This window comes from Pleurodeles waltl, chromosome 8 (assembly GCF_031143425.1).
Source record: "Pleurodeles waltl isolate 20211129_DDA chromosome 8, aPleWal1.hap1.20221129, whole genome shotgun sequence".
In the NCBI taxonomy this organism is placed as follows: domain Eukaryota; kingdom Metazoa; phylum Chordata; class Amphibia; order Caudata; family Salamandridae; genus Pleurodeles; species Pleurodeles waltl.
This window is the reverse complement of record NC_090447.1, coordinates 1,265,598,920-1,265,622,516: the sequence shown is the minus strand read 5'-3', so window position 1 is coordinate 1,265,622,516 and position 23,597 is coordinate 1,265,598,920. Positions and strand designations below refer to the sequence as shown.

Below are 23,597 nucleotides of genomic sequence, written 5' to 3'. Positions count from 1 at the left end.
CACAACATCCCCCATACTTTTTTAATTTAACAAAAACAGTTCCCCTACTTTGTTAAAAGGCAACTGTCCCAGGACAGTTAATTCTGATTTTTGAGATGCCTCAGCTGAAGTAGAAAGGTAGAGAATCGCCTGTTCTGTGAAGCTAAGGGAAGGACAAACAACTGAATAAGAAACAAATCTTCTTACCAGTCTGTCTGCTGCCTGAAAGAAAAGTAAATGTGCCAGTTTGATTAATCTGCAATTGTAAAGGCTTCTTGGAAGCCAGTATTGGCTTTAATTGATCGAGTCACTTAAAGATGTATTGTAAAGTGTCCCGATGAGCTGTGGAGTGTGTGCTTTTAATGGGCACTAGTTTCCACTAGGTACAGTATGCATATTACTCAAATCTGTATTTTGGAAGCATTTTTTAATTTTAAACCCAAATATTTGTGTGCTCTTTGTGGCAGCCTGCCATACTGTGTGTAATGCAAGCTTAAAATAATGACATACATAGTCAGACTGCTTTCTGTCATAGGCTGGGACCTTGTAGCACTGAAAAAGCACAGGTCACTATTTCCCCCTGCACCTACCAAAATTCCATTTAATTCAATTTTGTGGCTCTCTGGATACACACACAGAAATCTGCAGTGATTGCATTAACCAATAAATGTTTTACAATGTAAAATAGTGCAACTGCTCACTGTTTAGTTTAACAAACATGTATTTTTCATTTAAGGTGTGTATTCTTTTGCAGTTAATTGAAGGTGAGACACCAACCCATCAGTTACAGAATTTTGTTCTTTTTAGCCACGCCTCTGGTGCCACCCTTACACTCACTGACCATGCCATCATTAGACTTAGGGTCACAGTTTCCATACTTTTTTTTAATGTGCTTCGACCGCTGTTGATAACTCCACAGGCAATGTCAGATAGCAGTTTCAAGATGGGTACAAGTAATGTACAGGATTAAAATAGATACAGACATTTTGGTAGTATAATCATATCAACTATGTTACACCTACCTACCAGTGTTCTAGGTAATCTGTGTCAGTTACGGAATTTCAAAATGTATTCCATTAGGTGAGTTTCATAATTCAGTTGTATGATTTTATCCACTTGGCTACAAATCATGACTCCCAAATAGATGAATCCCTTGACTATACAATTATTTGGCTTATCACTCACTCAGTTATAATAACCTGTGTTTTATTTGAGTTTATTTAATTATATCTATGGTCTAAAAGTTTTGGGTGAATAAAGTGCCAAATCATCTGGATATGCGGATACTTTGATCTTTACCCCCACTTAAATTAGCTGGCTTTATATTTGGATTCTGAAGATATTGTCTAATTTAAGGCCTTAAATAAATTGCAAAAAGCATTGGGGAGGTTTGGAATCTGTGCAGAGTACCCCAAGTAATATTTATATAATCTGAGAGCTGCCACTTAACTAATATTCTTACTCTGGGAGATCCATATAGTACCTGTATTTGTTTGATATATTTTTTAGGAAATCTCAGTTGATTTATAACTGTCCATAGAAATCTCCATGGAACTGGTCGAAAGCCTTTTCTGCATCAAGTAAAGTCATGGTGACCTGATTTTCCACAGTATTGGCTGCATCAGACTTTGTCGTAGCTTTATTGATATGTTCAGTAATGTCACAGTCTGTTATGAAACTATGTTGTTCCTTGCTAAGTATTCTAGCAATTACTCAAGATAATCTACCAGCCAATACTTTGGTGTATTTGTTGACATCTACATTAATCAAAGGTATATTGGTTGGTATAAACCACACACATTCACCCGTTTGTTTTTCTTTAAAAATGCTGTTGCCATGAAGATGGTATTCTTTGTGAATGATCCAACCCTTTAGTGATCTCTACTAATATAGAGAATAGGACATGATAAAAAAGGTTGTAGAGTATAAGAGGGATGCAATCCTTACCCACTGCTTTGCTGTCTGGCAAGGGCTAACTAGCTTGCATAATTTATTCTACTGATAACCTTGCTTTTAGCTTTGTCTGCATAGCAAAGTCTAACCGAGTAAGTAGATATTTTGTAAGTATGAATGAACAGCATTTTGGTTGTTAATATAGTCTTCCATTTTGTAATTTCTGACAAAATTCCTAAACTGTCCCAAAATGTTATCAAGGTCTCTCACAGGACTTCCAAATTAATCCTTGACTTGTGTTATCACTAGTGCATTACATTTTCCTCTTGTCTTATATGCCAGATGGTGGCCATCCGACTCGCCATACTCTAATTTGTTTCCCTTGTTTGCCAGGAAAGAGGATGCAGCCTTTTATTTCAAGGCAAACAATTGTTTGAAAAATGTATTCCTTTTGTCTGCTGAGGATAGGCTGGCTATCACATACAGTTTCCTCTATCCAGTTTTCCTACTTCCATCTTTTTATTCCGTCTCTTCCTTCCGGCTACATATAGGTTGGTAATACCTCAAACATACACCACTGGGGCATGTATCAGTATTGGCAGCACTGGTTTTTATATCTAAAAATTCCATAATAGATCTTTGTTGTGTGATTTTCAAACGCTATTGTCTCATCCAAAGCTGTACACATTTGTTGGTCTTCGTGTACCAGTCAGGACACTAAACTGTTTCTGATGAGGTCTGCGAGAAAGTGGTTATTTTTGACATGAGCATCCTGTCATCTTCAATTATGTTTTGTGCTTGAAGATGTAACAGAATTATTAAAACATTAGTGTAGCAGCTGGCTGATCAGCAGAGATAAGCCCAAATTGCTCATTTTTCTTGATTCCAGAATGAAAATGTGATTGTGGCATTGTGATATTTTCGTGGAAGGCTTCCTCGGAGCATCCCGTCTGAATGCGCATGCCATCTGCTCATTGAAAATCCTCTGATGCCTGCTTGCCTTCAGCACTCCTCAGAGCGTTTTTGCATGATTTAAATACATTTTTTTGGTAATTGCCACCATACGACTGCAACAGTTTTCATAGAGAAATAGCTTAAAATGGGTGCCAAATGGGAATGGACAGAGATAGTATCCTTAAAAAGGCATCATGTTTATTTATCTGTTACTCTTGGAAACAAGCTCGCCCCAACTCTCTACTTCTCATATGTATTTACGGTAATCTCATATAGTTCTCTGTACATCTTAGTGTACTGGAAGATGTAACATTCTCATGATGTGTGCCAAAAATAAAATTAATTTATTCTGATATATTATTATTCCTATGTGTACTTTCTTAAGATGTGGAATGTGATGCTGATTGTTATTATTATTAACAATAATAATAATAAGCTGACTCTGGCAGCTAGGATGTTCTGTTCTGATAATATTATGAGTGACAATTGCGTGATAAAATGTAAAGCTTTTAAGAATTGGGACGCTCTGTAAAATGTTGCCAAATTAGTGTTTTTTAGAGTCTGTACAGGGATCCAGGTCTGAAGGCATTTTCCATTAACGTTTAATGAACATCTAATTAGTGCTGTTTCTATGTCTGCAGGTTCAGCCGTGGGAAATGAAGAACAGTCAACTCCAAAGGCAGCCCTGACTACGAAGGATGTACCCAAGGGCGCCAGCAGGACGGCTCAGCAGGTGCCCAATGGCGTGTCAAATCTTCGCAGGAGTTTCCTCCCAGCACCAAAAGCTACTGCCTCTCCTGCTGGTAAGAAACTATGTAACATCAACAAATTAAGGAATAGGCCTGGTTTCTTCCAACTTCTCCAAACGAGTGGCTGCAGCACTACATGGTAACTCAGCAGCGTTGCATTCAGTTTAAAAGAGGTGTTCGGTACTCATGGCTGTTGTGGGTAGCTCACAGGGTGGTGCTCCTTGACTATTGAGGTAAAACACTGCCCATGGAAAATAGCACTGTTGCTCTCAGAGGTATCACCTACACTTCCAGCCCACCTAATTACTAGCACCATGGTGATTAATGCACATATGTCAAAAAGGTAAAACAGCTTGCGCAACTGATGGGTGATTCACAAAACCACTAGCTGTTCATTGAGAGGTGTCACCACACCTGAAGATTTTCTGCTTGCATAAGTGGAACCTAGAAGTATAGTTAAGGGTTCTAAAGGACAGTGCCTTATAAGTTAGTCAGGAAAATACAATTGAAACAAAGACAAAATCTGCATAGCATTTCACATAAATTATACACAATGTCATGGTTTGACCTGAATGATGCAAGTGTGAATTTATTTTTTAAGAGTTTTGTAAAGCGCTAAGTGTAGCCAATGGTGCTGAAAGTGGTACAAAGGAAACTGGTGCAGAAAGGGGTAGGGGAGGTTATAGTCCAATCCAATGAGTTGCAAGCTGTGCTCAACATTCTTAAGCCGCAGTCCCAGAGCCAATGTCTAGTTCAGCTGAAGTAAAGACTCTATACTTACATTTTCCAAATGTTCCTAATTTTCTGAACCACCTGTGATTTTGACCCCTTCGGGTTCTGTTTGCGGCTGTTCCTCAATTTAAGGTCAGAATTGGTTGCTCATAAAGTAGGATCTTGATGTAGGCTTCGTTCATACATAGAAATCTCTCCTTCATCCACAGAGCACTCATTCAGGCCCTCAGTTATGTTAGTTGTGTTAGAAGGTTGGTTGTCTCATTGGAAATGGATTTGCACATTATATGCATACTTTTGGAAGCCCACGTGATATTAGCTGAGCCATGAGAAGTATGCAGATATGGTTGAACATACCAAAAATGGATGCTCCATGGGATATGCCAGATGTCAACTGAATCCACAAGATCCGATCTGTCTATTTTTTCCAAAAAAATAGTATGCTTCACAGTATCATAAACATCTGTCAGTGGGAGGAGTTTCTCTATAATTTTGTCTGGAGCTACTTTGATGTTCTTGAAGGTCTGACTCAAAACTGATTTTCATGAAGACTGTGATTGAGTTCTATATATTCTTGAATTCTCTTGTCTCCTCCCTTTCCATGATCATAATAAGGAATGTTAGGTGAGAGATTGGCTGGTGGCAGGCCAATATTCTTGGGTCTACAAGTGCTTTTTCAGGATAGGGTTTATGATGGAGTGTTTCAATAGACCTGGAACAACCTCTGATCAGAGTCAGCTGTTTATCGAGATGGCTGTGTCATTTGCGAAGGGGGTCAATATATTGTTTGAAGAATGAGACTGAACAAGGGTTTGTGGGTGCATTGGATGCTGTAGTCTTGTTGGCTAGACCAGTAAAGGGAAAGTCCTCTGACATTACCATATTTTACTTGGGGTGTGGATGATGGAAAGACTTGTCACAGAAAATGATTTTCCCTAAATAGCAAAAACTATATATTTTTTAACATTTTATCGTTTCCTAAGAGGCGTTCCTGAAGATCCTATGCATTGTGGAAAACTCATACCACAAGGAACTAGAGAAACAAGTGTTCACTAGCTATATATGTAAATATCATACATTTTTCCCCAGAAGTTCAGAAATTCATAGGATACATATGTGTGTGCATCTGGGTGCTCTGTAATCAGGCAATCAATGATAGATCTCTACAATCCATAGGCATATCCCTACACATCCAGAGGTTTACAATACATTTGTGAATCAGCTCCCAATAATAATTATAATAATTACTATTTATGGAGCAGATATCATAAACTGTTTTATCAAAAGCCATTCATACAGTATGTGTTACTACCACCCCATTAATGATACTCTTTATATTGTCTTCAGAAAGATGAAAGGTGGACCTGCTGGGAAGGAATCCATTGTCAAGGCAGACCTTTATACCTATTGAGCTATCTTACTTTTTTTACTTCACAAGCTTTTCCCACCTTGTCCTGTTAAGGATGGTTTTGTACTTGTCACTCGTGTGCATAGTGTAGGAGGAGAGAGGGGACGGCAAACGTTATTCTAAGTGGTTCAGAGCCACACAACAGTACGTTGGAAGTTTATCAGACAGGCCAAGTTGGACTTGGATTACTGGTTTTCAGAAGGAGCTAGTGATATAAACAACCAGCTTTCCAGATGAAGGAAGAAAACTCAGACATGGTGGGACTGTGAAGGATTCAAAGTCAAACAGGCGAGGCTGTTTGGGGTCAACCTTGTTCATTAGTGGGTCCAAGATAAGACTTCAGAGCAGTATTGTCATGAAATGTCTTTGAAATTTCACGCAAGAGGTCCACTCCGGAACATCACTTTTTGCAGCCCTGGGCGAAGTAGCATTTGACTTAAGTAAATCAAGTTTTGAAGCTAATCAACACAATCTTGTGACCCCTAATAATGGCTTTCCAGCGGCTGCCTAGACTTAATTTTTCCTAATACGGACCCAGAAAGAGGTTATTGTGCATGTGCATGTGTGTTTGTGTCTGCGTATAGCCCTCATTATCACTATAACATAACCAGCCTCTCCAGTAGAAAGATAGAGCTGAGAGACACATCACTTGTTTTGGAGACCATTAATGAAATGGGTAGCCATGTAGGGTTTAAAGGCTCAGTGTACTAATGTATCCACTCGAAGAGTCTGTGACCTTGTAAAGGGGGTTCAGATCCTGATGGGTCCACTCAATCTTTCATCCTTCTGAGCTCAGTAAAATGAGTATCATTGTGTTGGTTAGCAATAAACATCTGCTCAAGATGCCCAAGTAGGTTTACGTGCTCTTTATATGTACATGTTATTCTGTGTTTTGTCAGGTGTATGTGTCCGAAAGGAAAAGCAATAGAGTTGTAAAATGTACCTCAACAGTAAACCACAGACCCTCAAATATGGCTTCATTCCTATGCCACTGTCGAGTTCAGTGGGCAGCTCTCTCTCCTTAGCAGATCATCCTCTAGCCAGCCTGGCATGCACCTTAAGATCACCCATGATCCCCACAGTTTAAGCCTAGTTGAAGCACTTTGAGCTTTTTGGTGCGGAGATTCATCTGAGATGGTTAAAGCTGGTACTTGAGTATCTGAGTGGCTGATTTCAGAGGTTGGAGGCATTGCATTGAAATCTAAGGCTATCTCATGTACAGTGATACGAAAGTGTGATACGACTATACAAGTGATTGAATTGAGATTTCCAGAAATATATAGGGTCGTCTGTCTTTGGCACAAGATGTAAATTGTAGCTAAAGACGTCCATATCTTAGCTGCAGGTAGCCACTTGTCATCTGTGGCAGCATACTCGATTGTGGATTGTTTGAGCTCTTAGCTACCATGTTAAAATCAAAACTACAACTCCCAAAATGCAATTGTTGAAAGAAAAGCAAAACTTAGTGCATCCCCACGGTATTGCAATTGGATCTGTACCCTGGGGCAGGCCCAGGCCCAACTCCAAGCCTCCACCAGTCCACTCATCCCTGGCTGGTAGCACCTCAGCTCGTGCTCATGTTCCACATAGAGGTGCCTCGTTGAATTGGGCAGTAGCAGAAGGGAGCACGTGCAGCGCCCATCCCAATGCTGAATTATTATGTTTGTCCACTTCGTCCAGCACTAGAATCACTGAAAGTGTGAGGGTTCGGAAAAGACAAACAGTAGAGAGCACAAATGATGCTCATTCAGCTGGCAGTTGCCTTACCTGATAGTGATACCATTCGCTTTTGGTCATGCTGTCAAGGAAAAAGAAAATTAAAATCCATGCGGTCTTAAAGGGCACTCCATCCCCCAGTAAAGAGCCAACATCTCTAATTTAGAAATCCCTTCATTTTCCCTTTAAATGGAGTGACTCTCTTTTTGGGTTCAAGGTAATTCTCAATCGCATTATTGAGCTACAAAATACCACTTCCAAAAAGTGACAAATCTAGGCCATGTGACAAATATTAAATATAACTAGAATGCTGTTTTTGGAACTCTACATAAAAGCTATGACCTCATGATATAGAAGCTGAGAGTGATAATTTCCACCTGTCTCCGCGTGTGTGTGTAATGTTTTGTATAAAATTACGTATATAAATGTATATTAAGATGTTGATTTGTTTTTTTATAACAATGGCATTACCATTAGCTACATTACTGCTAAAGATGAGTGTCCAATAACTAATGCAAACATCATTAATAAAATAAATGTAAAGTACAAGCCTGCAATGCTGCTGTCCTGAGCCTCACAGCCAATGAACACCTGAGGAGGGCGACCCCAGGCAATCCATGACAAAACTTCCACTGACAAATTCAAAGTCGAGACGCTCCCTCAAGCCCTAGTGGCACATAATTCACTTACATGCGTAGTTCTTGTCACTTCGGTGCCAAGAACTCCACCTTTCTTGCTGTGTTTGTGGAGTCCAAGACAATAGTTAAAGCAAGATTTAATTTGAGCTGGTGGTTACAGGATTGGTCCACTGACACTCATTTTTACCGGTGTTTGTTCTTCCTCATGACACTCTGACTTTGAGCAAGAGAGAGGAAAAAAACACACAAAAGGAAAAAAGAAGTAGGAAGAGAAAGACACAAAATGGCCGATCGTGCAATAATTCATGTTTCAGGGTCAGTCTCACATGCGGTAACAAAACAGCATCAAGGTAGGACAAACCTAAAGCCACAGGAAACCACAGGAACCACAGGAATTTTGAAAGGCAGGCCAAGGAATGAATGAAAGTGATGGGTGTGTGATGGGCATGGTGAAAGCCCACAGAATTAGATTGCAGCATGTCAAGAGACAGCGCATGCGCGCTGCCTAGGCTCGACCTAAAAAGCAGCCCTTTCGCTCTGTCTTCAAGCAGACCCCACCATTATTGGTCCAAGCGATCATTGCTTCCCAGAGCCTGAAAGTTTCAGTCTTAGCTGCTGATTTTTTGTGAATTAGAAGCTCTGTATTTAAAGGACACTGGACATCAGAAGCGCCAAATTTTATGAATAAGAAAGTGATTTCCTTTCTAGAAAAACGTCTTAGTACCAACCAGAAGGTTCTAAATTTCACTCACTTGGCTATGAAAGCTAGTAAAGAATCTCTTTGGGTGGAAATGATGAGAACCTAATAAAGGGCTAGATGCATTCTGTAGTTTTAGAAGATGGTGAAGCATACGGACGTGGATGACTAGGTAGGTGAAATTATTGTAGCTCATGTAATGCACAGTTATCAACCCCCAGCTGCATGCACAGTAGTATAAAACATGCCTCGCTGTCCTGAAATTAAATAATTCTGATTTGATGGTGACAGTGATTTGTAAGCTTTTTTGTCTCGTAGGGTGGTCATTTTTTCTAGCATAACACATCTAAACAACAACATTTACCACACTATAGAATCCCACAGAAATGACCTCAAGGCAAAGAGCAGACTCTGAGGGTTTGGAATTTGTTGCTTACATACTAGTGGCTCCCTGAATCCCCTAAACCCATATCACGTGTCCTGGACGGATCTGGTCCTCAGTGAGGCAGAGGGCTTCGCCCAGGGCCTGGTATATGAATTCTCCATTGCTGAGAGCATCCCGGTACCCTGTGGCTATATGCAGTATAGATGCTCAGAGCTTTTCATTGTGTACAGGATCGAGAGCCGTGTCCGATTCGTGGTGACTGCGGCCTAGTTCAAGTCTTATTACATAACCTACCAAAGAGGAGGGCGAAGGGCTTGTTGTTTACAGTAGGACGTGAGGACGAGTGAAAACACTGCGTGTAAGCACTCTTTGAAAGCGATGAGTCACTTAAATCGATTGTCAGAGCTACTCCTAATTTGCTCTGCGCGTGCATCCCATCTCTTACTACATAGCAGTCAGCAGTCGTTTTACAATGCCTACAACATTTAGGCATCGGAAAGGCACTGCCGTCTGTTAAACAGTACATACCAGACAATATGCCTGTGTACAGCACTGTAGCTATACTAAAACATTGCTCTGCAGTGTATCAGATCAAAGTGTTTAGACAGAATGTAGCTCCCGTGGAGGAGCTTAAAAGTGCAAAAACATGTTACAGATCACCCCACTGCAGGAATATGTCCCATCTGCAGTGTATTACAATTAAAATGGGTCCTCGTAGCATTAAAGGGCCATTGACACCCTCCTCTCTCCTCACCCCACAGCCGAGTTTTAGGCATAACAGATGCTTTGATGAGCTGCACTGTTCTGAAGAGCCCTGCACACTCCTGCATAGCTTAAGAAATTGCATAGACTTCCCCAGCTTTTGGATTATTTGAATTCCCAAGTACTCTTAACATTTGTGCGTCTCTGATGAGGAACCCATTTTCATGTCACAGACCTCTGTGCCCAATTCGCGATGTTTCCTCCAGTTGTCAGTCCTGTAACTTTGCTTTCACGCTGCACTTCCCAGCAGGAGCCTCATGCCTTTTACAGGTTACCGCAGTTCAATACACTCCTGCGAGCTCCTCGTGTCCCCCTCTCGGGAAACACACACACAGTCTGTGATAATGACAGCTCTTCTTCTTCCATAGAAGGCCTCTTTTGTAATGTCCGTTCCCTCTCAAAACATGCGACAGAACTATGGGATTTACTTACAACCCGTCAACCAGATATAGGCCTATTTACTGAAACTTGGCTTAATTCCACATCTGCTCCCTCTATCCCAATTGTCATACCCTCAAATCATACATTATTAAGGTTTGACAGAAAGTTTAAAGGAGGGGGTGGCATCGTCATTGCTTTTAGGAAATCATTGACAGTCAGTAGTCGAGACTCATTCCAAGAGGACTGGGCCGAGCTCTGTGTTATCACTCTCAAGACCTCCGCTGGTGACATCTTGTCTATCATCCCCTAGGACACAGGAAAGATTTTAGCCAGAAATTGATAGAATATCTTGCCTCCCACATACTCACCTCTAACAAGTTTATCTTAGTCGGAGATTTCAAATATCATGCAGAGTTAGTCTTAGATCCCGAAACTCATCTTTTATTTTCAGATCTTGAAACTTTAGGGCTGTTTCTGACAATACATGCCCCCCCCCCAACACCTCTTGCCGTACATTGGATCTTATTTTTACCAATGCGGTTGATCTTCAGACTGATCCTCTCTCTCCTTTAATTTGGCCTGATCATGCATTACTTAGCTTTCATTTCCCTCTTAATAAAGTCCAGGACAGAACGCAAAGTTATTGCCTGAAACCGATAAGACCTTAGCGAAAAATCTCAGCTTCCTCTTTTTCTCCTATATTCTCAACTCACTATGTAAAAAACTTCTCAGATATTTATAGTGCATTTTCTAATTTTCCTGACTCTTTAATTCACACCTTAGATACTGTAGCACCTTGGAAACAGATACAGTCTACCTCCCCCAGACATGACTCATTCTGGTTTATGGATGATTTGTGACAAGAGAAACAAGCCTGGCGGAAATTAGAAAGAATATGGCATAGTTCCAAATCAGCGTCAGATAATACAACGTACAAGCTTGCACTTAATAGTTATCACAAAAGTCTCAAAAATGCTCGGAAACTACATCTTACGAGTCACATTGAAAGTGCCGGCAATTCATCTAAGGAACTATTCAAAGTGGTTAATGAGCTCCTGAAGCCTACTGTGTTCACTCCTTCAGTTCCAGTATCTCAATATCTCTGTGATTCTGACCAACTACTTTGAAGACTAAATAGAGTTAATATACAAAAATCTGGCTTCTGATGGATACAACTACTTGTGGATTCCACACCTAAAGAATTTTCCCCACGCGGCAGCCCTCAACAGAAATTTTCTTCTAGTTCTGCACGTCGACGATGACGTCACAATTGCCCGACTCCACGTGACGCCGTATGACGCTATCCAGGCAATAAGAAGCCCTCGTCGACGTGCAGACGTCAGTTCCCTTTTTTCCGTGCCTTCAAGTAACGTTTTTTCTTCGAGGCTACCAGGGAGCTACAGTTTCACTTCGGTGTAACTATGTTACAACCGAGGAAGTTGGGTTTTAAACCCTGTAAACAGTGTGGAGGTCACATGTCGGTCACGGACCCGCATGAGAATTGCTTATGGTGTCTTAGTTCCGACCATAAGGTCGAGTCATGCGGTTCATGCCAACGAATGAATCCTAAGGCCCTGAAAGAAGGAGAGGCTAAATTGTTTCTTGCTCGTTCTAAGAAGAGGAAGGAAAAGCATCATTGTAGAGAGTCTTCTTCAAGATCCTCGAAGACTCATTGGCGCCATCGGGACTCTCGACGTCGGCATGGCTCACGGCGCTGATCAAGCAGAGAACGCTCCCGTTCGAGGTCGCCATCAGCTCGGTGCCGACCGATGTGGGAGATCAGCCCGACTGTCTCGCCTCCACCTCTGACGACTCCAGCTTCTCCGACGTCTCCACTGTCGGTGTATGAAGTGGATCCACATCAGGAGCCGAGGGCTTCTCCGGAGCTGGAGATGCCTGGGCCATCATTGGCTTCACCTCCAGCGCCGGTTCCTGAGGGTTATCCGGCTTTCCCGGCGCCAGGCACGGACCCTGCAGCATTTCTGAATGCTATGTTTAATTTTTTTGCCACCATGGCGCCTGGTGGTGGGCATGCGGGTCTGTCAGGTCCTTTGGCCTTTAACTTGGGTGCTCCGGCTCCTAACAAGCTGACACCCTTTGTGCCCTTTCTTCCTTCTGGAGGTACCGCTTCAGCACCTGTTCGTCCACTGTTCCGGCGCCAATGGATTCACCATGGATCCAGTCGACTTTGAAATTTCCTGTGGCGCCGGGGGATCCCGCGTCAGATGGCTCAGAGGGTCGGAGCCCTCAAAGATCTTCGGCATCAGCCAACGCCTTATTGACGCCGGGGCTCGAGTCCCGGCTCTGATCCAGGAGGTTAGCTCTAAGGCTGCTGGAAGAAGAGGAATATGAGAGGCAGCATTTGGAGGAAGGTGAAATCGTGGAGACTTCAGGGGACCTGCAAGGCTTGGATACGGCAAGCTGCCTAGACACTTCCCCGGAATAGGACCTGGCTTCTTCGGGGGAGTATACAGAAGAGGCTGCTTCTTTTCACGCTGTAGTGAGGAAGGCGGCAGACTTTTTGGACCTTCCACTTCCTGCTGCGGAGGTGAAGACAAACCTCCTGACCGAAGTGCTGCATCCAGCATCAGCTGTGGCGGAGCCTCTTCTGCCTTTCAATGAGGCTCTCTTGGACCCTATTAAAGACATTTGGAAAAAGCCAGTGACTTCGGTGGCCATGAACAGGGCGGTGGTGAGACGCTATCGTGTAGCACCAGGTGATCTGGACTTTCTGACCAAGCACCCAACTCCGGAGAGTTTGGTTGCCCAAGCGTCGTGCTCCTCCCGTTCTGCTCCTGGTTTGTTTCCCGGGGCCCTTGCGGACAGGGAGTCTAAGAAGATGGACCAGGCAGCTAAAAAGGCCTTCTCTTCTTGCAGCATGGCTTTAAAATCTACCAATGCTACGTGCATTTTGGGGCGTTATATTCATGCCCTTATGGATGAGGCTAAGGGCCACCCTGGTTTATCACAGGAGGTGTTGAACCTTTTTTTCGGACGCTCAGGCGGCGGCGACCCAGGTAATTCAATCTGGGCTGGAGACCTCGGACTCGGTGGCCAGGGCTATGGGCACATCCATAGCGATGAGACAGCAGGCCTGGCTGCGATCGTCATGGTTCTCCCCTGATGTTCAGACTACTCTCCTGGACCTGCCATTTGATGGAGACAAACTTTTTGGATCAAAAGCCGACTCTGCTCTAGAACGATTTAAAGAGAGTAGAGCCACGGCGAGGTCCTTGGGTCTACAGGCAGCCTCATCCTCTGCTTTGAAGTCTTTTAGGAGGTTTAGAGGTTTTGGTCATGGTGCTTCCTTTCGTGGCAGGACAGCAATCTGCAGGAACTCTTCCCTACAGATCCTTCAGGGGCAGGGGTAGAGTAAGCACTAGAGGTGCCACCCAGCAGCACTCTGCCTCTTCCTCCAGAGGGGTGCAGCAGGGAAAGCAGCCTTAGTCCTCCACCACTCCCTGCCCACACGTCTCCGGTAGGGTGGAGACTTACTCACTTTCTTCACATGTGGGAGTCCATAATGTCAGACTCCTGGGTCACCAGCATTGTGGAGAAAGGGTATGCTCTTCCCTTTCGGTAATTTCCTTCTCCCTTCCCTCCCCAACCATCTTCTGTTACTGCAACAGGAGGTGATGTCCCTTTTGTCAAAGGGTGCAGTGGAGTTGGTTCCAGAGCAGGAGAGGGGTCAGGGCTGCTATTCAAGATATTTCCTGATCCCCCAAAAGGATGATCGGTTGAGGCCAATCCTGGACCTGAGGATTTTGAATTGGTTCCTCAAGCAGGAAAAGTTCAAAATGCTGACCCTGTCACAGGTTCTTTTGGCGTTGAACGAAGGAGATTGGATGGTGTCTGTCGACTTGCAGGATGCGTACTTCTATATTCCGATCCTCAAGTCACACAGGAAGTATCTCTGGTTTGTGGTGGGGTCGCAGCACTATCAGTTTGCAGTCCTTCCGTTTGGTCTTACTTCGGCACCTCGAGTCTTCACGAAGGTGATGGCGGTGGTGGCAGCGGAGCTCAGAAGAAAGGTAATAGCAGTATTTCCTTATCTGGACGATTGGTTGATCAAAGCCAAGTCTCCGTAGCTCTTGCAGCATCACCTGCAGTCAACAACTCAGTTGTTGTGCGACCTGGGTTTCTCAGTGAATGTGCCCAAATCTCACCTGGAGCCCTCTCAGCGCCTCCTGTTCATAGGGTAGTACTGGACACAACATTGAATCGGGCATTTCCTCCGCCGCAGCGGGTTCAGGATATTCAGGCATTGATTTCAATGTTTAAAAATGGAGCGGTCGTTCCAGTCTTCAAGGTCCTTCGTCTGCTCGGTTTGTTCGCTTCTTGCATTCTGCTGGTCACGCATGCACGCTGACACATGAGGGCTCTTCAGTGGTGCGTCCGCAGGCAGTGGTTTCAACACAAAGGAGATCTCAAGGACTCGATAAGGATCTCCCGAGATGCTGCAGCGGATCTTCGATGGTGGGCTGCGGTCGGCAACCTGTCGCACGGAAGGCCGTTCTCGCTACCTCCGCCAGTGGCCACAGTTGTAACTGATGCTTCCACTTTAGGGTGGGGCGCTCATCTGGGGGACCTGGAGATCAAAGGTTGTTGGTCTCCCGTGGAACAGAAGTTTCACATCAATCTGTTGGAATTGCAGGCGATACGTCTGGCTTTCAAGGCCTTCCTTCCTTCCCTTCGCGGTCAGTCGGTTCAGGTCCTGACGGACAACACTACTGCAGTGTGGTATATAAACAAGCAGGGAGGAGTGGGGTCGTATCTTCTCTGCAGAGAAGCTCTTCGGCTCTAGTCCTGGCTTCAGGACCACGGGATTTGCTTGGTAGCAAATCATTTGGCCGGAGTTCTGAACGTGAGTGCGGACAGTCTCAGTCGGCTCATCTCGACCGATCACGAGTGCCGTCTTCATCCGGATCTGGTTCTTTACATCTTCCAGATGTGGGGATATCCACGGGTAGATCTGTTTGCCACTCAGGAGAACGCGCACCGTCTGTCGTTTTGAAGCCTCCAGTATCCGGTGCAAGGAGCTTTGGGGGACGCGTTTCAGATGTCCTGGAAGGGTCAGTTGCTTTACGCGTTTCCCCCATACCCTTGACTCCTCGGGTTTTGAGGAAGATCTGCCAAGATCGGGCTCAAGTCATCTTAATAGCTCCGGATTGGCCAAGACGGGTATGGTACTCGGATCTTCTCCAACTCTCTCTGTGCCCTCCACTCCCTCTCCTGTGCAGGGCAGACCTCCTCTCGCAGTCGCTGGGGCAGGTTCTACACCCCCACCTCCAGAGCCTGCCCCTTCATGCCTGGAGATTGAACGGGGCAATCTGAGTTCTTTTTCTCTCTCGCCGGAGGTGGTGGAAGTTATTTTATCGGCCAGGCGACACTCCACCAAATCGATCTATGCAAGCAGGTGGGCCAGATTTGTCAGTTGGTGTGGAGAGAACCAAATTGATCCCTTGAAGGCCCATTTGTCTGATGTATTGTTATTTGCTTTATCCTTGGCACAGAAGGATTGTGCGGTTGCCACAGTTAAGGGCTATTTATCAGCGCTGTTGGCTTTTCTATGCCTTCCAGACCAACCCTCCTTGTTTAAGTCCCCTCTGGTATTGAGGTTCATTAAGGGTCTCACTAATAAGCTTCCGCCCACTCCGTTTGTTATGCCACAGTGGGATCTTAATTTAGTATTGACATTTCTTATGGGATCGCCATTTGAGCCGATGCACTCTTGTTCCTTAAGATTCTTAGTTTTGAAGACTGTTTTTGTAGTGGCCATAACATCGGCTAGAAGAGTGAGTGAGCTCCAGGCTCTTAGTGTAGAGTCCCCATATCTTTCCTTTTTCTGATGGATACAACTACCTGTGGATTCCTCACCTGATGAATACTCCCATGGCGCCAGCATTTGACGGAAATCTTCTTACTAGTCTCTGCACGTCGACGAGGACGTCACTCTAGCCCACGCGACGCCGTCTGACGTCATACAGGCAATAAGAAGTCCTCGCCGACGTGCCGATGACAGTTCCCTTTTTTCCGTGCATTCGAAACGGTTATCTTCGAGGGAGTTACTGTTACCTTCGTGGTTACAGTGTATTGTCTGCTGCGTAGTCTTCTCTGCGGTAACAATGTCTCAGAGGAAGTCGGGTTTCAAGCCCTGTCGAGAGTGTGGGGGCAAGATGTCAGTTACAGATCCTCACTCCGACTGTCTATGGTGTTTGAGCTCCGACCACGACGTCTCGACTTGCGATTCATGTCAACACATGAATCCGAAGGCCCTCAAAGAGCGCGAGGCCAAGTTATTCATGGCAAAGTCAAAGAAGAAGGAGAAACATCATAAGAAGTCTTCTTCGCCAAGGTCTCACCGGCGTCATCGAGACTCCCGGCGCCGTAGAGACTCACGACGTCACTCCAGCAAGGAGTCTCATTCGAGGTCACCTTCGGCTCGGCGTCGGAGGACTTGGGAGGTCAGCCCCACGGTCACGCCGCATCCATCGACGCCGTTGCCCTCTCCGGCGTCACCGACTTCATCTGGTCAGGCGTCAGTGATTGAGGTGGTGCAGCCTCTTGTGTTTTCTCCGGCGTCGCAGACGTCGAGGCCGGCGTCGGGGTCGCCTTCGATCCAGGCACCCCAGTATCCGGCTTTTCCCACTCCTGGAGCCGATAGTACCGCGTTTCTTAATGCGATGTATACCATCTTTCAGCAGATGGCTCCAGGAGCTGCTCCGGCTGGTCCTTCGGGGCCCTTGGCCTTTTCGTTGGGTGATCCTGCGCCTCTTCGGCCGGCACCCTTTATGCCCTTTCTCCCTTTTGGGAATGTGGGCTCGGCGCCGGTGCCGGCGTCGGTGGCCGCTCCGGTGGCTTCGGATGTTTCGGCCCCGGAGGTTGCCCCTCCGTCGAAGTCAGGATTTTGCCCTGTGACTCCGGTTGGTCCATCGGCTCCAAGACCTCGTCCTCCGGCTCCTGCCTCGGCGCCGAAGCTGCCTGTGGCGCCGGACGCGGCGTCAGATGCTTCTGGAGATCGGCGCCGTTCTTCGACGTCGGCGGAGGCCATGTCGACTCCGCGTATCGAGGAGAGACTTCATTCGAGGAGGCGTGCTCTCCGTCTTTTAGAAGAGCAAGAGTACCAGCGAGTCCTAGAGGAGGGAGAGATTGAGGACTCTGGAGACGGACTGCATGGTCTGGATACAGCCAGTGGGCTGGACACTTCCCCTGAGTGGGACCTTTCATCTCCAGGGGAATATACGGAGGAGGCTGCTTCCTTTCATGCTGTGGTGAGGAAGGCAGCGAGCTTTTTGGACCTGCCTTTGCCGGTGGCAGAGGCAAAGCAGAATTTGCTGACAGAGGTATTGCATCCGGCCTCTGCTGCAGCTGAGCCTCTCTTGCCATTTAATGAGGCTTTGCTGGATCCGGTGTTGGAGGTGTGGAAGAAGCCGGTGTCTTCCTCGGCCGTTCATAGGGCTGTGGCCAGGAGGTATCGAGCTGCACCATCTGACCCTGGCTTTCTCTCTAGACACCCTACGCCGGAGAGCTTGGTGGTGCAAGCCTCCTGTTCCTCAAAGTCAGCGCCTGGTTCCTTCCCGACGGTGCCTGGAGACAGAGACTCCAAGAAACTGGATGCGCAGTCCAAGAAAATATTTTCGTCATGCAGTTTGGCGTTGAAGGCCACCAACGCCACGTGCATTCTGGGGAGGTACATCCATGCGCTGATGGATGATATTTCGTCTTCATTCACGGAGCTTCCCCAGGGTCTTTTGGATGTGGTCTCGGACGCCCAGGCTGCCGCGACCCAGATTATCCAGTCTGGGCTGGACACGACCGACTCGGTGGCCAGGGCGATGGGCACGGCTGTGGTGGCAAGAAGACAGGCCTGGCTCCGAAACTCAGGGTTCTCTGCGGATGTGCAGTCGACCCTGCTGGACCTCCCGTTTGATGGGGACAGACTGTTTGGAGCCAAGGCAGATTCGGCCTTGGAACGATTTAAGGAGAGCAGAGCCACAGCCAAATCGTTAGGACTGCAAGCTCCTTCTTCCTCTGCCTCTTCTAGAATTTTCAGGAGGTTTCGGGGATTTGGGCGTGGCTCTTATTCCTCTTCCTTTCGGGGGAGGTTCCAGCAACCCGCCTCTTCCCTCCCCTATAGGTCATTTAGAGGGAGGGGGAGGGGTGGGGTCCGTACCAGAGGAGCCTCTCAACAGCACTCTGCCTCTTCCTCGTCCTCTGGAGGGGTGCAGCAGGGGAAGCAGCCTTAGGCTTCCACCGTTTCCCACTCACTCCTCTCCTGTAGGGGGAAGATTACAGCGTTTTCTCCACAAGTGGAGGTCTATCACAACGGACACTTGGGTTCTCGGCATTGTGGGAAAAGGCTACGCCCTTCCCTTTCGGGAGTTCCCGCCCCTCATCCCGCCCCGCCCATCTTATTGTTCAGAAGAACACCTCTTGTTGCTAGAACAGGAGGTTCAAGTCCTCCTTTCAAAGGGCGCGGTAGAGTTGGTCCCAGAGCAGGAAAAGGGTCGAGGTTGTTACTCAAGATACTTCCTGATTCCCAAAAAGGATGGTCAGTTGAGACCAATCCTGGATCTGAGGATCTTGAATTGGTTCCTCAAACAGGAAAAGTTCAAGATGCTGACCCTAGCACAGGTGCTTTTGGCGTTGAACAAGGAAGATTGGATGGTGTCTGTCGACTTGCAGGATGCTTACTTTCATATCCCGATACTCAAGTCGCACAGGAAGTATCTCCGGTTTGTGGTAGGGTCGCAGCACTATCAGTTTGCGGTCCTCCCGTTTGGTCTTACTTCAGCACCTCGAGTCTTCACAAAGGTGATGTCAGTGGTTGCGGCGGAGCTCAGAAGGAAGGGGATAGCAGTATTCCCTTACTTGGACGATTGGTTGATCAAAGCCAAGTCCCCGGAGCTTGTGTCGCATCATCTGCAGTCAACAACCCAGTTGTTGTTCGACCTGGGCTTTTCGGTGAACGTGCCCAAATCTCACCTGGAGCCCTCTCAGCGCCTCCTGTTCATAGGGGCAGTACTGGATACAACATTGAGTCGAGCCTTTCCTCCGCCTCAGCGGATTCAAGATATTCAGGAATTGGTTCCAATGTTTCGAAATGGAGCGGTAGTTCCAGTCCTCAAGGTCCTTCGTCTGCTCGGTCTGTTCGCCTCCTGCATTCTGTTGGTCACGCATGCTCGCTGGCACATGAGGGCTCTTCAGTGGTGCCTCCGAAGGCAGTGGTCTCAACACAAGGGAGATTTAGAAGGTACTGTCAAGATCTCCAGAGATGCTGCTGTGGAATTGAAGTGGTGGATTGCGGGCAACAATCTTTCACAGGGGAAGCCGTTCGCGCAGTCGCCACCAGTGGCCACGGTAATAACGGATGCCTCCACCCTAGGATGGGGAGCTCATCTGGGGGATCTGGAGATCAAAGGGCTTTGGTCTCCAGAGGAACAGGTGTTTCATATCAATCTGTTGGAGTTACGGGCTGTACGTTTGGCTCTCAAGGCCTTCCTCCCATCCCTTCGTGGTCAGTCGGTACAGGTCCTGACGGACAATACTACCACGATGTGGTACATAAACAAACAGGGAGGAGTAGGGTCGTACCTTCTCTGCAGAGAAGCTCTTCGGCTATGGTCCTGGGCAAAGGACCATCAGATTTGCTTGGTGGCAAATCATCTGGCCGGGGTCTTGAATGTACGTGCGGACAGTCTCAGTCGCCAATTCTCGGCAGACCACGAGTGGCGTCTCCATCCAGATCAAGTCTGTTTAATCTTCCAGATGTGGGGGTTTCCTCGGATAGATCTGTTTGCCACTCGGGAGAACGCGCATTGCCTGTTATTCTGCAGCCTCCAGTATCCGATGCAGGGAGCGTTGGGGGACGCGTTTCAGATAACCTGGTGCGACCAGTTGCTTTACGCGTTTCCCCCCATACCCTTGATTCCTCGAGTGTTGAGGAAAATTCGCCAAGACCGGGCCCAAGTCATCTTAATAGCTCCGGATTGGCCAAGGAGGGTATGGTACTCCGACCTTCTCCAACTCTCACTGTGCCCTCCGCTCCGTCTCCCTCTCAGGGCAGACCTCCTCTCGCAGTCGCAGGGGCAGGTTTTACACCCCAACCTCCAGAGTCTGCACCTACATGCTTGGAGATTGAACGGGGCAACCTGAGTTCCTTCTCTCTCCCGCCTGATGTAGTGGATGTTATCTTAGCGGCCAGGCGACACTCCACTAAATCTATCTACGCTAATAGGTGGTCTAAATTTGTTATGTGGTGTGGAGAGAGACAGATTGATCCCTTACATGCTCATCTGTCACATGTTTTGTCTTTTGCACTGTCTCTAGCGCAGAAAGGTTGTGCAGTAGCTACCATTAAGGGTTATTTGTCGGCCTTGTCAGCCTTCATTTGTCTTCCAGACCAACCATCGTTATTTAAATCCCCTATTGTTCTCAGATTCTTGAAAGGTCTTCTGAATCAATATCCTCCAAAACCATTCGTTATGCCTCAATGGGATTTGTCCTTGGTCCTGACTTTCCTTATGGGGTCCCCTTTTGAGCCTATGCATTCTTGCCCCTTAAGGTATTTGGTTATTAAAACAGTATTCCTGGTAGCTATAACATCTGCAAGGAGAGTGAGTGAGTTGCAGGCCTTATCGGTTAAACCCCCTTATATAACGTTTTATGGGGATAAGGTGGTGTTGAGGACCAAGGCTGCTTTCCTTCCGAAGGTTGTTTCACCCTTCCATTTGGCTCAGACAATCACTTTGTCCACGTTTTATCCTCCGCCTCATCCTTCAAAGGAGGAAGAAAGACTACATCGCCTGGACCCAAAAAGGGCGTTGAGCTTCTATATCGACAGAATGAAGGATATCAGGCTGGAGGATCAGCTGTTTGTCGGATACGTGGGCAAGAGGAGAGGAAAGGCAGTCCACAAGAGAACACTCTCCAGGTGGGTTGTTCTTTGCATTAAAATCTGTTACTCTTTGGCAAAGAAGGATCCGCCTGAGGGCATTAGAGCTCACTCCACCAGAGCTAAGTCGGCCTCTTCGGCCTTGGCCAGGGGTGTTCCTGTGGTTGACATCTGCAAGGCCGCAACTTGGTCGTCCCTTCACACTTTTGTGAAACATTACTGTTTGGACTCTGAGGTCAGAAGGGACGGTCATTTTGCACGGTCAGTGCTGCAGGATTTCTTGGTTTGACCATTTAGGCACCCACCGCCGGGCGTGGTACTGCTTTGGGACTCTATTCATCAGGTGAGGAATCCACAGGTAGTTGTATCCATCAGAAGAACGAGTTACTTACCTTCGGTAACGACTTTTCTGGTGGATACATTAGCTACCTGTGGATTCCTCACGGTCCCACCCGCCTCCCCGTTGCCTTTTTGGTCTCTCCAAGCAATCCTTGAGTGTGCTCCTTTTGGTCTTCAAAGTTGCAATACATTTTGCATGTATGATATTTGTATATATGTGTATATTTATATATAAATCTATATATATATTGGGTATATACATGATTCGTATATATAAATCTACAGCTATTTTATTGCAATGTTGTGTGATTTACAATATTAAGAGATGTTGCTTTGCTCTTTCATTGCATTGGGTTATTATTATTATTCTCATGCACGTAAAAAATGTTGGTACTGTCATCGGCACGTCGGCGAGGACTTCTTATTGCCTGTATGACGTCAGACGGCGTCGCGTGGGCTAGAGTGACGTCCTCGTCGACGTGCAGAGACTAGTAAGAAGATTTCCGTCAAATGCTGGCGCCATGGGAGTATTCATCAGGTGAGGAATCCACAGGTAGCTAATGTATCCACCAGAAAAGTCGTTACCGAAGGTAAGTAACTCGTTCTTTAGGGACAAAGTGGTGTTAAAGGACCAAGGCGGCTTTCCTCCGGAAGGTTGTTACACCCTTTCATTTGGGGCAGTCTATTACTCTCTCTTCCTTTTACCCTCCACCTCATCCATCCAAGGAGGAAGAGGCGCTTCACTGGTTGGATCCACGAAGAGCGTTGAGCTTCTTTGTCGACAGGACGAGGGAGTTCAGACAAGACAATCAGCTCTTCGTTGGATACGTGGGGAAGAGGAGAGGCAGAGCTGTCCACAAGAGAATGCTGTCCAGGTGGGTCATTCTCTGTATCAAACGTTGCTATTCCTTAGCAAAGAAAGAACCGCAGTGCAAGTTCTGCCTATTTTGAAAACATCCAACATTGACCCTCAAAATCCCTCCAACTATAGGCTGATATCCCTTCTTCCACTTCTTAGTAAGATGCTGGAACGCTTAGTTAACCAACAACTCTCATGATATTTGGAAAGAAAATTCACCTTAGTTTAATCACAACTTGGCTTTGGAGCCGTGCATAGCACTGAGACAGCTTTATTGACAGTGCTAGATAGTTTTCGAATCTCTCTTGACGATGGTTGTCCATCAATGCTGGTGCTTTTGGATGTGTCGGCTGCATTGGACACCATCTCTCATTCCATCATGGTCTACAGACTGACCAAGACTGGTGTCGTGGGCAAAGCTTTTGATTGGCACAAAGCTTCTTAAGCAACCAGACGCAAACCATAAAAATAGACCCTTTAAATCTCGAAGTGTACCAGTGAACAAAGGAGTACCCTAGGGCTCCTCACTAAGCCCCACACTGTTTAATACATATGTTGCCCATTTGGATCAGTTTGTTAGATCTTGTGGCTTAGATTTGATATGTTACACTGATGATACTCAATTGATCATCACTATGGGCCCTAACCCAGATTCCATCAAGTCTAAATGTAGGGAATGCATGAGGAAAATAGCATCCTGGATGGTACAGAACTGTCTACAGCTTATTAGCGACAAGACAGAGATAGTATTGTTTGGCAAAGCTGAAGACTTCTGGCCGGAGGACTGGTGGCCATCAGAACTAGGCGCTCCACCTCAACCCAAAACGATGGCTAAGAAACTTGGTGTTCTTACTGACGATCACCTAACTATGGAACAGTAGGATGTCTCTACTTGTGGTTCATGCTTCGGTCCTTTGTGAATGTTGAAGAAAGTATTTCAATGGCTTCCTTTCCATACAAGAAGGATCCTCATACAGGCATTGGTAGTCAGTCACCTGGAATATGGCAATTCCCTCCAGGTAGCAGCAAATTAATCGCTTTTATCCAAACTTCAGACGGTGCAGAACACCTCAGCCCACTTAGTCTACAATCTTCCTCCTCAAACTCCTTCTGAACCCACCTTGAGATCTCTCCACTGGCTCTCCATTTAAACTCCTTTTCCTAGTATATAAGTCTTATTCAGGCCTGGGCCCTGCATATGTTCAACATAA

General features: G+C 46.2%; 1 protein-coding gene across 2 annotated transcripts in view; it reads left to right on the top strand.

Annotated features, from left to right (window-relative positions):
- Positions 1 to 23,597, top strand: part of MTUS2 (microtubule associated scaffold protein 2) — a 1,534,604-nt gene that overhangs the window by 1,052,434 nt on the left and 458,573 nt on the right. For both annotated transcript variants that reach the window (XM_069202199.1, XM_069202200.1), the window contains exon 6: positions 3,468 to 3,629. In XM_069202199.1, coding sequence (XP_069058300.1) covers positions 3,468 to 3,629 — 162 coding nt within the window. The remainder of the gene's footprint in view (positions 1 to 3,467; positions 3,630 to 23,597) is intronic.